This window comes from Scyliorhinus torazame, chromosome 30, assembly GCF_047496885.1.
Source record: "Scyliorhinus torazame isolate Kashiwa2021f chromosome 30, sScyTor2.1, whole genome shotgun sequence".
Classification (NCBI taxonomy): Eukaryota; Metazoa; Chordata; class Chondrichthyes; order Carcharhiniformes; family Scyliorhinidae; genus Scyliorhinus; species Scyliorhinus torazame.
This window is the reverse complement of record NC_092736.1, coordinates 17,672,553-17,685,328: the sequence shown is the minus strand read 5'-3', so window position 1 is coordinate 17,685,328 and position 12,776 is coordinate 17,672,553. Positions and strand designations below refer to the sequence as shown.

General features: G+C 48.9%; 1 protein-coding gene across 1 annotated transcript in view; it reads right to left on the bottom strand.

Annotated features, from left to right (window-relative positions):
- The window catches only part of LOC140404405 (dual oxidase 2-like), a 150,824-nt gene extending 139,599 nt beyond the window's left edge, over window positions 1-11,225 (bottom strand). The window contains exons 1-2 of the mRNA XM_072492898.1: window positions 10,377-11,225; window positions 1,578-1,721 (exon numbers count right to left, since the gene is read on the bottom strand). Of these exons, the coding sequence (XP_072348999.1) occupies window positions 1,578-1,653 (76 nt within the window). The 5' untranslated portion in view covers window positions 1,654-1,721; window positions 10,377-11,225. The remainder of the gene's footprint in view (window positions 1-1,577; window positions 1,722-10,376) is intronic.
- Window positions 11,226-12,776: the final 1,551 nt, after the last annotated feature.

The following is a 12,776-nucleotide window of genomic DNA, read 5'->3' as shown; positions in this document are numbered from 1 at the left end:
GTTGCCACCGTGGGAGGGTTTGTTTTATTGGATGCATATATTGACAGGTGGGCCGTTGTTTGGGGTGGTGGGAGGATGGGATCGTTGGTATTGTTAAGAGGATTGATTTTGTATTTGTTACCGTTTACTGTTTGTGGGTGGGGTGTAAATTTTGAAGGAAAATGTGAAAATGGAGAATAAAAACATTTAAAAAAAAGAAAATCCGTAAGCATTTTGGAGTCACGATTTTGTGCGTCAACGAGCTGTGTTTCCGTGAAGTTTTATGCGCACCTTTCTGTTGCCCCAACACAGGGTTAACTTCCCTGCAGATGTACAAATTTGCACCTGGAACTGCGAATACTTATGACCTGGTGACAGCGCTATTCGGATTGGGTTTGGATAGGTTCCGAGCCATTCAGGACAGGATTCGGTAAGTTCGCAAAATTGCCCCTCAACTACATAATTGCTCATGTGTTGAACAAAGAACAAAGAAAAGTACAGCACAGGAACAGGCCCTTCGGCCCTCCAAGCCTGTGCCGATCTTGATGCCCTCACTAAAACTAAAACCTTCTGCCCTGACTCAGTCCGTATCCCTCTATTTTCTCCCGATTCATGCACCTATCCAGATGCCTCTTCTGAAATGTTGCTAATGTGTCTGCTTCTACCACATCCTCTGATTGCGCGTTCTAGGCATCCACTACGCTGCGTGAAAAACTTACCCTGCACATCTCCCTTAAACTTTCCCCCTTTCACCTTGACCCTGTACCCCCCTGTAATTGACACTTCCACCCTTGGAAAAAGCCTCTGATTATCCACCCTGTCTATGCCTCTCATAAATTTGTAGACCTCTATCAGGTCTCCCCTCAGCCTCCGTCTTTCCTGTAAAACAATCCTAGTTTATTCAACCTCTCCTCAAAGCCAACACCCTCGAGACCAGGCAACATCCTGATGAACCTTCTTTGCACTCTCTCCAAAGCTTCCACGTCCTTCAGATAATGTGGTGACCAGAATTGCACACAATACTCCAAATGTGGCCTAACCAAGGTCTTATACAGCTGCAACATGATTTCCCAACTCCTGTACTCAATGCCCCAGCTGAAGAAGGCAAGTATGCACGGTAGCATGGTGGTTAGCACAATTGCTTCACAGCTCCAGGGTACCAGGTTCGATTCCCGGCTAGGGTCACTGTCTCTGCGGAGTCTGCACGTTCGCCCCATGTCTGCGTGGGTTTCCTCCGGGTTCTCCGGTTTCCTCCCACAGTTCAAAGATGTGCAGGTTAGGTGGACTGGCCATGCTAAATTCCCCTCAGTGTCCAAAATTGCCCTTAGTGTTGGGTGGGGTTCCTGGGTTATGGGGATAGGGTGGAGGTGTTGACCTTGGGTAGGGTGCTCTTTCCAAGAGCCGGTGCAGACTCGATGGGCCGAACGGCCTCCTTCTGCACTGTAAATTCTATGATTCTATGCCACGTGCTTTATTTAATCTGGCACAAATACCTTATTCTTTGGGCCTCCTTTATTTGAAAGGATGGCAGCAATAAATGTCACCATTTTTATTGCTCACATTTCATCTCCCAAAATGCATTGGGAGTATCAACTTACTGGTAAATGGAGAGCAACACAGGAACAGGGTCCAGGAAATGGCCCGTGGTATTAAATTATTCGTTACTTTCTCCATCTTCCAAGTTCAAAGGTTTAGGCCTGTGGAATTAGGAGTCACCGCCTGCATCTGTCAAAGAAACGCACCTGGAAAAGAAAGTGTTAACGTTGTAACGTGTGGGGAACTTACTATTACTCTTTTAAATGCAGTAACATGAAACCTGACGCCGGTGCAATTTAATTTGTGCAGTCACGGGGACGGCGGGGGTGGGGGGGGGGACCACAATTTTGGGACAGAGCAGCACTAGAGAAGGTGCCAAAAAAGAGGAATGACAAGGATGACACCAGAGTTGCCAACTAATGACTATCAGCAAATATTGAACAGGCTGGGGTTCTTTTCCCTGTGTAAAACCAAGCAGAGGTGCGAACTGGTAAGAAGCTCTTTGAAAAGATGAAAGCGTTTGATAGTTGCTTCACTCGTGGGGTGTTTGGAGGAGTGGGAGGTGGGGATGGGGGGGAGGGGGTGAAATCCAAAACCAGGGAACATATATAGGAGATAGGCACCAATAAATCCGACTTGAGAATTCAGGAGGAACTACTTTCCCCGGAGAACTGTTCGAATGCAGAAAGTGCAGTTACGATGAATAATATTGATGTATTCGGATATGATGAAGGGGGAGGAGGAGGCAAAGACCACCTGGGCCACATGGCCTATTTCTGCGCCGTGCTCGTTGGACTAAATTATGGGGAGTGATCACAAAAGCCCATCGCCTACCCCTGTTTGTCACTTGCTGGTGACCAATACCTCGGCAAGATTGTGACGATGCATGATTAAAGAAGGCATATCCTCTTCAAAGAACACAGGCTTCAGTGTTTTTAGATGTTGTATATCTTGGAAATCAGATAGTATGGGTGTACCATTCAAGATCGGTGACAACATGAGAAGAGAAGTCGCAGAATAGGCTGTCAGCTCATCAGGTCAATGTTCTACATTAACCTTCTCCCAGCCCACTTCATGTGGTTACATATCTCCATAATCTTCCATTTCTTTCTGTTCTACACGCACTCATCTAACTTCCCCCTGAAGACATATTTGGCATTTATTTCAGCCCCCATACATTCTAACCACTCTGGGGAAAGAGATTTCTCCTCATTGCCGTCAAACAGGTGAATATCCAATCTACCAAATTAGACCTTCTGGTGGTTCACAACTGTTTTATGGTGAGAATTCAGGACAAATACTGATTTCCACTCCACCCTTCTGGACCCGCTCCCTGTCCAAAAGTGACGCACCTACTGGGGGGAAAAGCCAGCTCCTACATCAGTGGGGCATCACCTGCTCTCATTTCACTCTGAAGCTCTTCCTGGTTCACTCTGACAGGGACCACCATTTATTTTCTTTGAACACATTTAAAGTATCCAATTCATTTTTTTCCAATTAAGGGGCAATTCAGCGTGGCCAATCCACCTACCCTGCACATCTTTGGGTTGTGGGGGTGAGACCCACACAGACACGGGGCGAATGTGCAAACTCCACATGGACAGTGAAGCGGGGCCGGGATCGAACCCAGGTCCTCGCCGCCATGAGGCAGCAGTGCTAACCATTGTGCCGCCCAGGGACCACCATTTCTAACATTGTCAATTTCCCTAGTGAATTTATTGGTGACCATCTGATTTTTACGGTCTCTTGTTTTTTGGGCCCCTCCTCTGATTCTACTCAAATCAAACCCATTTATGATTTTAAACACTGCGATTAGGTTACCCTCAGCTGCTTTCTTTCCAGAGAAAAGGTCCCTGCCTATTCAGTGTTTCCCAGCAGTTTTTAATCACTCACTTCCGGTATTATCCTTAGAAGGGAAGTAGTCTCATTTTGCAGCAACAAAGTAACATTCAGGTTTAAAGGTTAACATAAATAAGGAATTTACACCACTTTGTTTTAATAAGGTGACCATCATATTTTGCCTTTATACCCTTGCAGTTATTCAAACCAGTGTCCTCCCTGTGGGAAGTTGGATCTAAAGCCCATCATGAGGTCCATTCACTCATGGTTCAAACCCATCTACAACCAATAGTTTTCATTCCTCAGATTCCCTATAATAAATTTTCTCCGTGCATTACTCCTGTCAATAGATAATGAGGTTTTCCTGGCTGTTGAATCATGTCAGAGCTACTTACTGCTGTCGTTCCCCAAAACGGTTGCTCTCGAAAACAGGTTCAGGACTCATCTAGCATCCGGCCTTGTCTCGTTGTTGCTTACGGTTGCACATTTCCAGCCATGTCCCACCATAAACAACAGAATGTTTAACATGTCTATCAACAGCACGGTAGCACAAGTGGATAGCACTGTGGCTTCACAGCGCCAAGGTCCCAGGTTCGATTTCCTGCTGGGTCACTGCCTGTGCGGAGTCTGCACGTTCTCCCTGTGTCTGCGTGGGTTTCCTCCGGGTGCTCCGGTTTCCTCCCACAGTCCAAAGACGTGTAGGTTAGGTGGATTGGCCATTAAAAATTGCCCTTAGTGACCAAAATGTTTAGGAGGGGTTATTGGGTTACAGGGATAGGGTGGAAGTGGGTCAGTGCAGACTCGATGGGCCAAATGGCCTCCTTCTGCACTGTATGTTCTATAATAGAAGGGTAATAGAAAACAATTCAAAAAAATGAAAATATCACCACAGTCCGCTCTTCCCTTTTGAGAGCTGACCTCAGGCAAGGGGCAAAATTGAGAAGGCAGGGCCTTCATGAATAACCTCAGCCCTTACAGCAACTGAACCGATGCTGTTGGCATTGCTCCTGCATTGCAAACTAAGCGTTTGCTGTGGGGTTACTAGTAGAGAAGTGGATCACACCTAAACCAAGGGGTTGGGAAATATGATAAAGGTGGAAGAAAATCAAAACATCTTTCCTGTTTATGTATTGGTGGTGAGGAGATTAGTCCTATGAAAAATAACCCCCGCCCCCACATCATAACAGTTGTAATATAATCACATGTGGTACACAATCCGCACAAAGCAAAGCCTTACAAACGGCAACAAGCAAATTATTTTGTTGGTTGAAGGATTAGCAGGGTGATGCACTAAGCGTCAAGAACCACAAAGACATGTGAGACTTTAACCAAGGCTTTAATACACTACATAGGAAGCTTACCCGACACAGACGACCCCAGACAAAAGGGTCCGGTCTCAGAATCTGGGTCTTATACCTAACTCCCGGGGGAGTGGCCAAGGCAGAGCTCTCCGTGGCCAGGTCAGGTTACATACAGGTGACCGAACCTCTAGAGCTACAGTACAATACACAGTACAATACACAGGATTACAGGGCCATGTTACACACAACTATTATATAACTATGTACAATGCTAGGGAAGTACAGTGGTGTATCACCACATTCACCCCTTGTTTAGAAGGAAGTCCGGGGTGAAAATATGGAGTAGCAACACAGTGAACGAACAGGGAGTAACGAATAGAGTCCATCAGGAGGTTCCATGTCATCAGAGGTCGAGACGAGCGATGGGTTTGGTCGATCTCTTTGAACGTCGGAGCTGCGGCGCTGAGGTAGTGTCCGGCGGTATCCGTGCGATCGGTGGTGCTGGGTCGTGAGGCGGCATGACGCCCCCCACCGCTTCGGCTGGCTCGAGGCGCAACTGCGGGATGACAGCGGCTGGCACGGAATAGTAACAGGCCGAGGGATCGACGGGAGCAGAAAGGGAGCGGGGTGGAAGTTGCGGGGCGGGGGCGGCAGGGGCCCCAGAGGGGGCCAGGTCCTTGATGGAGATGTTCTCCTCACGCCCGTCGAGGTACGCTATGTACGCGTACTGTGGGTTAGCGTGGAGGAGACGGACTCTCTCCACCAGGGGCTCCGCCTTAGAGGTCCACACGTGCTTGCGGAGCAGGACGTCTCCCGGGGACAGGAGCCAGGAGGGAAGCGATGTCATGGATGCCGATCTCCTGGAGAAGAGAAACATCCGCTCATGAGGGGTAGCATCCGTTGCAGTACACAACAGGGACCGGATGGCGTGGAGTGCGGCAGGGAGGACCTCCTGCCAACGGGAGACTGGTAGGCCTTTGGACTTGAGGGCTAGCAGCATGGCATTCCAAACTGCCGCGTTCTCCCTCTCCACCTGTCCATTCATCCGGGGGTTGTAACTGGTCATCCTGCTCGAGGCAACGCCCCTGGCGAGCAGGTACCGACGCCGCTCCCCACTCATGAAGGAGGAGCCCCGGTCACTGTGAATGTAATTGGGATAACCGAACAGCATGAAGAGGTCGTGCAACGCTTTGATGACGGTGGTGGAGGTCGTGTCGGTGCAGGGAATGGCGAAGGGGAACCGCGAGTACTCGATGACATTGAGGAAGTATGTGTTGCGGTTGTGGGTGGGGAGGGGCCCTTTGAAGTCAATGCTGACTTCAAAGGGGCAGGTAGCCTTGATTAGGTCCGCCTTGTCTGGCTTGTAGAATTGCGGCTTGCACTCCGCAGACTTGGCAGTTCCTAGTCACGGCCTTGATCTCCTCGACTGAGAAGGGCAGGTTGTGGCCTTTGATGTAGTGGTAGAACCGCCTGACGCCCGGGTGACAGAGGTCATTAAGTAGTGCCCGCAGTCGGTCATCCCGTGCATTGGCACAAGTACTACGGGACAGGGCATCAGGAGGATCATTGAGCTTACCTGGCCGGTATGAGATATTATAATTGTATGTGGAGAGTTCGATCCTCCACCGTAATATCTTATCATTTTTGATTTTACCTCGTTGTTTGTTGTCGAACATGAACGCAACTGATCGTTGGTCAGTAACGAGGGTAAATGGTTTTCCGGCCAGGTAGTGCCTCCAGTGCCGGACGGCTTCCACTATGCCTGTGCCTCCTTCTCAACAGAGGAGTGGCGGATCTCGGGGCCTTGGAGTGTGCGGGAAAAGAAGGCGATGGGCCTGCCCGCCTGGTTGAGGATGGCACCCAGGGCAAAGTCGGAGGCATCGCTCTCGACTTGGAATGGTGCAGACTCGTCTACCGCATGCATGGCGGCTTTGGCGATAGCGGTTTTTAGGAGGTGGAAGGCCTGGCAGGCCTCGGGCGGGAGGGGGAATGGAGGAGGGGTCGGGCCTTGTCAGCGTACTCGGGCACCCACTGGGCATAGTAGGCAAAGAACCCGAGGCATCGCCTCAGTTCTTTGGGGGCAGGTGGGAATGGGGAGTTCGAGAAGGGGGCGCAGACGATCGGGATCGGGGCCGAGGACACCGTTCTCCACCACGTAGCCGAGTATGGCGAGGCGGGTGGTGTCGAAAACACATTTTGACTCGTTGTACGTGAGGTTGAGGCGTTTGGCAGTTTGGAGGAATTTAGTGAGGTTGATGTCATGATCCTGCTGGTTGTGGCCGCAGATGGTGACGTTGTCCAGATACGGGAAGGTAGTCCGCAGTCTGTTCTGGTCCACCATTCGGTCCATCTCCCGTTGGAAGACCGAGACTCCATTGGTGACGCCAAAGGGTACCCTAAGAAAGTGGTAGAGGCGGCCGTCCGCCTCGAAGGCCGTGAAGTTATGGTCCTCCGGGTGGATAGGGAGCTGGTGGTAGGCGGATTTCAAGTCTATGGTGGAGAACACCCGGTACTGTGCAATCTGGTTGACCATGTCAGATATGCGGGGGAGGGGATACGCATCAAGCAGCGTGTACCGGTTGATGGTCTGACTGTAGTCAATGACCATGCGGTGTTTCTCGCTAGACTTGACTACCACCACTTGGGCTCGCCAGGGGCTGGTGCTGGGAGCAATGATCTTTTCCGAGAGAAGGCGCGTAATCTCCGCTCGAATGAATTGGCAGTCCCCGAAACTGTAACGCCGACTTTTAGTAGCCACGGGCTTGCAGTCGGGGGTGAGATTAGCAAACAGTGAAGGGGGGGGGGGGGGAGATCCTGAGCGAGGAGAGACTACAGGTGGGACCCGGGGGGGGGGGATCAGGGAAGAACTGGGGGTTGGAGACCGTGAAGGGGGGGGGGGGGGAGGGGGCCGTTAAAATGCAAGGTGAGGCTGCGCAGGTGGCATTGGAAGTCCAGGCCGAGGATCGCGGCGGCGCAGAGGTGAGGGAGGACCATGAATCTGAAATCCTGGAACACCGCGCCGTTCACTGAGAGGGTGACGACGCAGTAGCCCAAAACCTCGGCCGACTGGGAGTTGGAGGCCATGGAAATATGCCTGCACGTGGGTAGTACCTTGAGGGAGCAGCAGCGCACGGTGTCCGGGTGGAGGAAGCTCTCCGTGCTGCCGCTGTCGAAGAGGCAGGTAACAGTGAAACAATTTACCTGAACCTCCATGGTGGATCTGGCGAGCTGATGCGGTCGGTCCTGGTCGAGGACGATGGATGCGATGGTGGAGCTGTTGGAGAAGGGTGCCGGATCCGGGGAGCGGCCTGCGGAAGAAGGTGGCGGCGCCCAGGCATCGTAGGCTGCTGTTGGAGGCCAGGTTGCTGTCGTTGGCTGCATCTCAGTTGTTTGCAGCATTTCGGTCGGGTGCGCAGGACCGGAAGTGACGATCGGCGGTGGACCGGAAGTGACGATCGGCGGTGGACCGGAAGTGACGAGCGGCGGTGGACCGGAAGTGACGAGCGGCGGTGGACCGGAAGTGACGAGCGGCGGACCGGAAGTGAAGGGAGGCGGGCCGGGGATAGTCAAAGATGGCCATGCGTCGCACATGTCGAAAAACAAGCCGGGAACGGAGAATGCCGGCACCCAGGAGTAGCAGGCCGCGGTGTTGGACCCCGAGGCAGCGGTGGAGCGGCAGACGTTTGTAAAATGGCCTTTCTTGCCACAGGCTGAACAGGTAGCATCTCTAGCAGGGCAGCGTTTCCTGGGGTGTTTTGCCTGGCCTCAAAAGTAACACTGGGGCCCAGGCGTTCTTTTTACTGCTGGTGTGACTGGGTGGGCCGTGACTTGCAGGGATTGTTGCTGGGCGGGCGGCAGGGAGGTAGCGGCCACATAGGGAACGTGGGCAGGCGCATAGGAAGTTTGGGCAGGCGTGTAGGACGCATTATTGTCATAAGCTGCCTGTTGGGCCTCTGCCATAGTGACTGCCGTGTCCAGAGTCAGGGTAGTTTGTGCCAGTAGGAGTTGGCGAATTGGGACGGAAGCGATGCCGGCCACAAAGGCATTGAGTGCCAGGGCCTCAGTGTTCTGCTCAGCGGAGACTGCTGGCGCATTGCAGGTGAGCGCGAGGGCACGGAAGTCCCGAACGAACACGGATAGGGGTTCACCCGGCTGCTGGTGCTGGGAGGCGAGGCGGTGGCGGGCGTAAATAGAATTAAGAGTTTGTGCATACCGGCTTTTGAGCTTCACGATGGCATCGGCGTAGGTCGTTGTTCCCGTGATGAGGTCGAAAAGCCCGTAGTCGAGCCGTGAGTACAGGAGGTTGAGTCGGTCAGCGTCCGTTTTGGCGAAGGCAGAGGATGCTTCCAGGTAGGCCTCGAAACACCGGAGCCAGCAGTTGAAAAGGTGATCCGCGCGTGGAGCGTGGGGGTCGAGAGAGATTGTCGGGTTTCAGAGCAGCCTCCATTATAACTGTAGTGTATTAAATTGATGCACTAAGCGTCAAGAACCACAAAGACATGTGAGACTTTAACCAAGGCTTTAATACACTACATAGGAAGCTTACCCGACACAGACGACCCCAGACAAAAGGGTCCGGTCTCAGAATCTGGGTCTTATACCTAACTCCCGGGGGAGTGGCCAAGGCGGAGCTCTCCGTGGCCAGGTCAGGTTACATACAGGTGACCGAACCTCTACAGAGCTACAGTACAATACACAGTACAATACACAGGATTACAGGGCCACGTTACACACAACTATTATATAACTATGTACAATGCTAGGGAAGTACAGTGGTGTATCACCACACAGGGGCTTAGCCAAAAGGTGGATATCTGGCAATGCAACACTCCCTCAGTCCTGCACTCAAATATCTCAAGTATGTGCTCAAGTCCTGGCTGTGGCTTAGAGGTGAGAATGCTACCACTGCACCGGGGCTGTCGCTATGTTGTCGGTTCTCAACTCAGTGTCTTGAGTATTAAAACTGGAGCTCAGCTGTCCATTATGGAAACTGCCTGTTTGTCATTGAGATCAAACTAAATGAAAATAGAGTGATTATCATATCAGGCGGCTGGTTTGCAATGCCAGTTCGGCACCCGGGTAGTGAGTTCATGCTTGCCAGGCCGCTCCCCACCATAAAGTCCCACTGCCCATTAACTCCCACCAAAATGAGAAAACAAGATAAGATAACACAAGAGACGGCCATTCGGCCCATTGTTTCCACGCCATTCAACCAGGGTGTGACTGCATAATCCCGTCTTCCAGTCAGAGAGACAGAAAGGAAGGGAAAATCAGGGAAAATGAAGAGCAGCAAAGTGTAGCGGAAAATAAATGAAATAGCAGTAGCATATGACTGGGGATAATGGAAATCAGCAACAGGACACCAGCTCATGAGATGTTACAGATGAGGGGAGAGAGAGAGAAAATAAAATGAATAAGATGAAAAAATTCACTGAATCATCCTGAACATTGTTCTATAGTCTATATCTTATACAGCATTAACAAGGTCAGTTTATGAATGAAAATGTTGATTTCCATTCGGACCAACTCTACATATATAGTGCTACTTTTGTTATGTATAAAAACGTTTTTAGATTATTATAAATCGATTTTCAGTCTGTAACTTTTACATTGCATGTGAATATCAGACTTTGCTCTTCATTTACAACGTAAAAGGTAAAAAAATTAAATAATGGAATCAAAAATGTTGTAAAGTAGACTCTAAAGGAGACAAGAACATACCTGTATCTGTTATACATACAGAGTTTCACAATCAACGGCTAGATCACCCCTGCTGATTTGCTACACAGCGCTTGCTTTAAAGTCGGTAAAGAACAATTTGGTCTGGGCTGATTTATATTCCTTCCAAAGAGGCTCAGCAGGTACTTGATTTGGGATTACACAAAATCTGTGACGACCGCATTGTGACACACACTGCAAAGGAACACTCCTTTAAAGGTGTCACTCAAGTCACTGTTGAAATGATTCCTGTACGGCACACCCCTTTTTAATTGACAGAACAAAAGTATGCAACAAATATTTTAGTCCAGTTTTCTTTTGTGAATCCTTTCCTCTATCCACCCTGCACCAAAAACGATTGTCTCAAAGCCAAAAAAAAATATTTTCAACCCTGTTTCCTCTTTGTTTTTGTGCAATAGTTGATTTTCTGCTTATCTGAATCAATACCGCAACCCACTTCATACCAACATTCTGGGCTGGATTTCAAATTAGGGCAGAGTATTCTCCTGGTGCTCGACTATTATCCCCACAATCCAGGACACCAAAAACAAATACTCGGATTATTTGATCTGGCATCTCACTGCTGCTGATGGGATCTCGCTGCAGTTTGTCCGTTTGAATAATGACTGAATTTCACATTGTGTGAAGGGTTGCGATAACAATCCAGTTGTTGTAGCTCAGTACACACACATACACACACACATACACACACTCCTGCCTCCCAATCAGAAGGTTCTGGGTTCAAGGTCCTGCTGAGGAAACTTTGGAGGGCAAAATTCGAGGCTGCGCTCCAGCTCATTACTGTCGGGGGTGCAGTTGAACTGGGGCACCACTATCTCAGTCGATAAGTTGACCTGCAATGTTTTGAAGAGCTGTTGTCCTGGTCAAAATTTAGCCCTTAAAGAAAAGACAAACCTTTCTGTATTGTACAGTAAATTAACACGACCAGTAATGTACATAATTGTTTACTGGTATAAATACCAATAAAAAGATTTAAAAAAAAATTTAACCCTCAACTAATATCATTAGTTAAGCCTACGTTTGAAGCCTACTTGTGACAATAAGCGATTTTCATTTCATTTCCATTCATTATATGGTCATTAGCTCGGTGTTATGCGTAGGACCTTTGAGTTGTACAAATAGGCAGCTTTGATACCTTCAGTGACTGCACTTCAAAATCGGCTGGAAGGTGCGGAGATCATCTGAGGCTGTGAAATACATGTACATGTTGCTTTTGAAGTCATGGCTCCAGACTGAGTCCACAGTGTTATTGAAATTATGGAAAGATGTGTCATTTGAAACATGGAAGTCTGGCAATATCTGGTCTGAGAGAAACATGAGAGGATACAGGGAAAGATCCCACAAAGGGTTAGCAGCAGCTGCCAGAGCAGGATTGTAAAATGCAGATATCCTTGGTCAAGCAGACAAGACAAACAGGATTTTGAATGAAGCCAAAAACAATGGCTCACACCTTCATTGAAAGTAACTATCTTAGTAAGGATCTGGAAAAGAATGGATGAGGTTCAGTTGAATTTGGTGATAATTCTAGGTGTGAAAATGTGCTAATACCAGGTAAATTAAAGAAAACTGGAGACTATCAATCTACGAGAAACATAATTTAAAGCCAAAATCAAAGTCAAAATTATGAGCTGAGGACATAATTGGGAAATAAAACTACAGAAATGATAGGAATTAAAAGTAACACCTCTTGAAGTCAAAGCATTTTGAACATCACAAAGGAATCAATGTAAACAAAGGAAACTATGAAGTGAAGTCATGTCAAAATGAATACTTACTTGGATTAGAAAGTTTAGATCAAAGATACTTTTTACAATCAAAGAAAATAAGAATTACTCCCATAGTCCAAAGATGTGCAGGTTAGGTGGATTGGCCATGATAAATTGCCCTCAGTGTCCAAAATTGCCCTTAGTGTTGGGTGGGGTTACTGGGTTATGGGGATAGGGTGGAGGTGTTGACCTTGGGTAGGGTGCTCTTTCCAAGAGCACCAGCGGGCAGACTCGATGGGCTGAATGGCCTCCTTCTGCACTGTAAAATTCTATGAAAAAAATAACATCATAAAAACTTAATAACTGTTAGAAAAATATATAAACCTAGAGACCAGGGCAGGAACTACGAGAACCAGAACTCAGAGGGAGAGAGAGAGAAGCTGAGAAGAAACAAGCAGTTCAGAGTCAGATTGCAGTCAGCTCGGCCATGGGAAAGAGACAGGGCAAAGCAGCCGAGCTAAAATAGCTAATACATCTAAGGAAGACTAGAATTTAAAGAGGAGCCAGAGTCAGCTCAGAGACAGCCAGCAGAGTCAGCTCTCACAGCTCTGTACATGGGAAAGACAGGACACAGCAACTGAGCTAACCAGCAAATACATCTAAAGAAGACCAGACT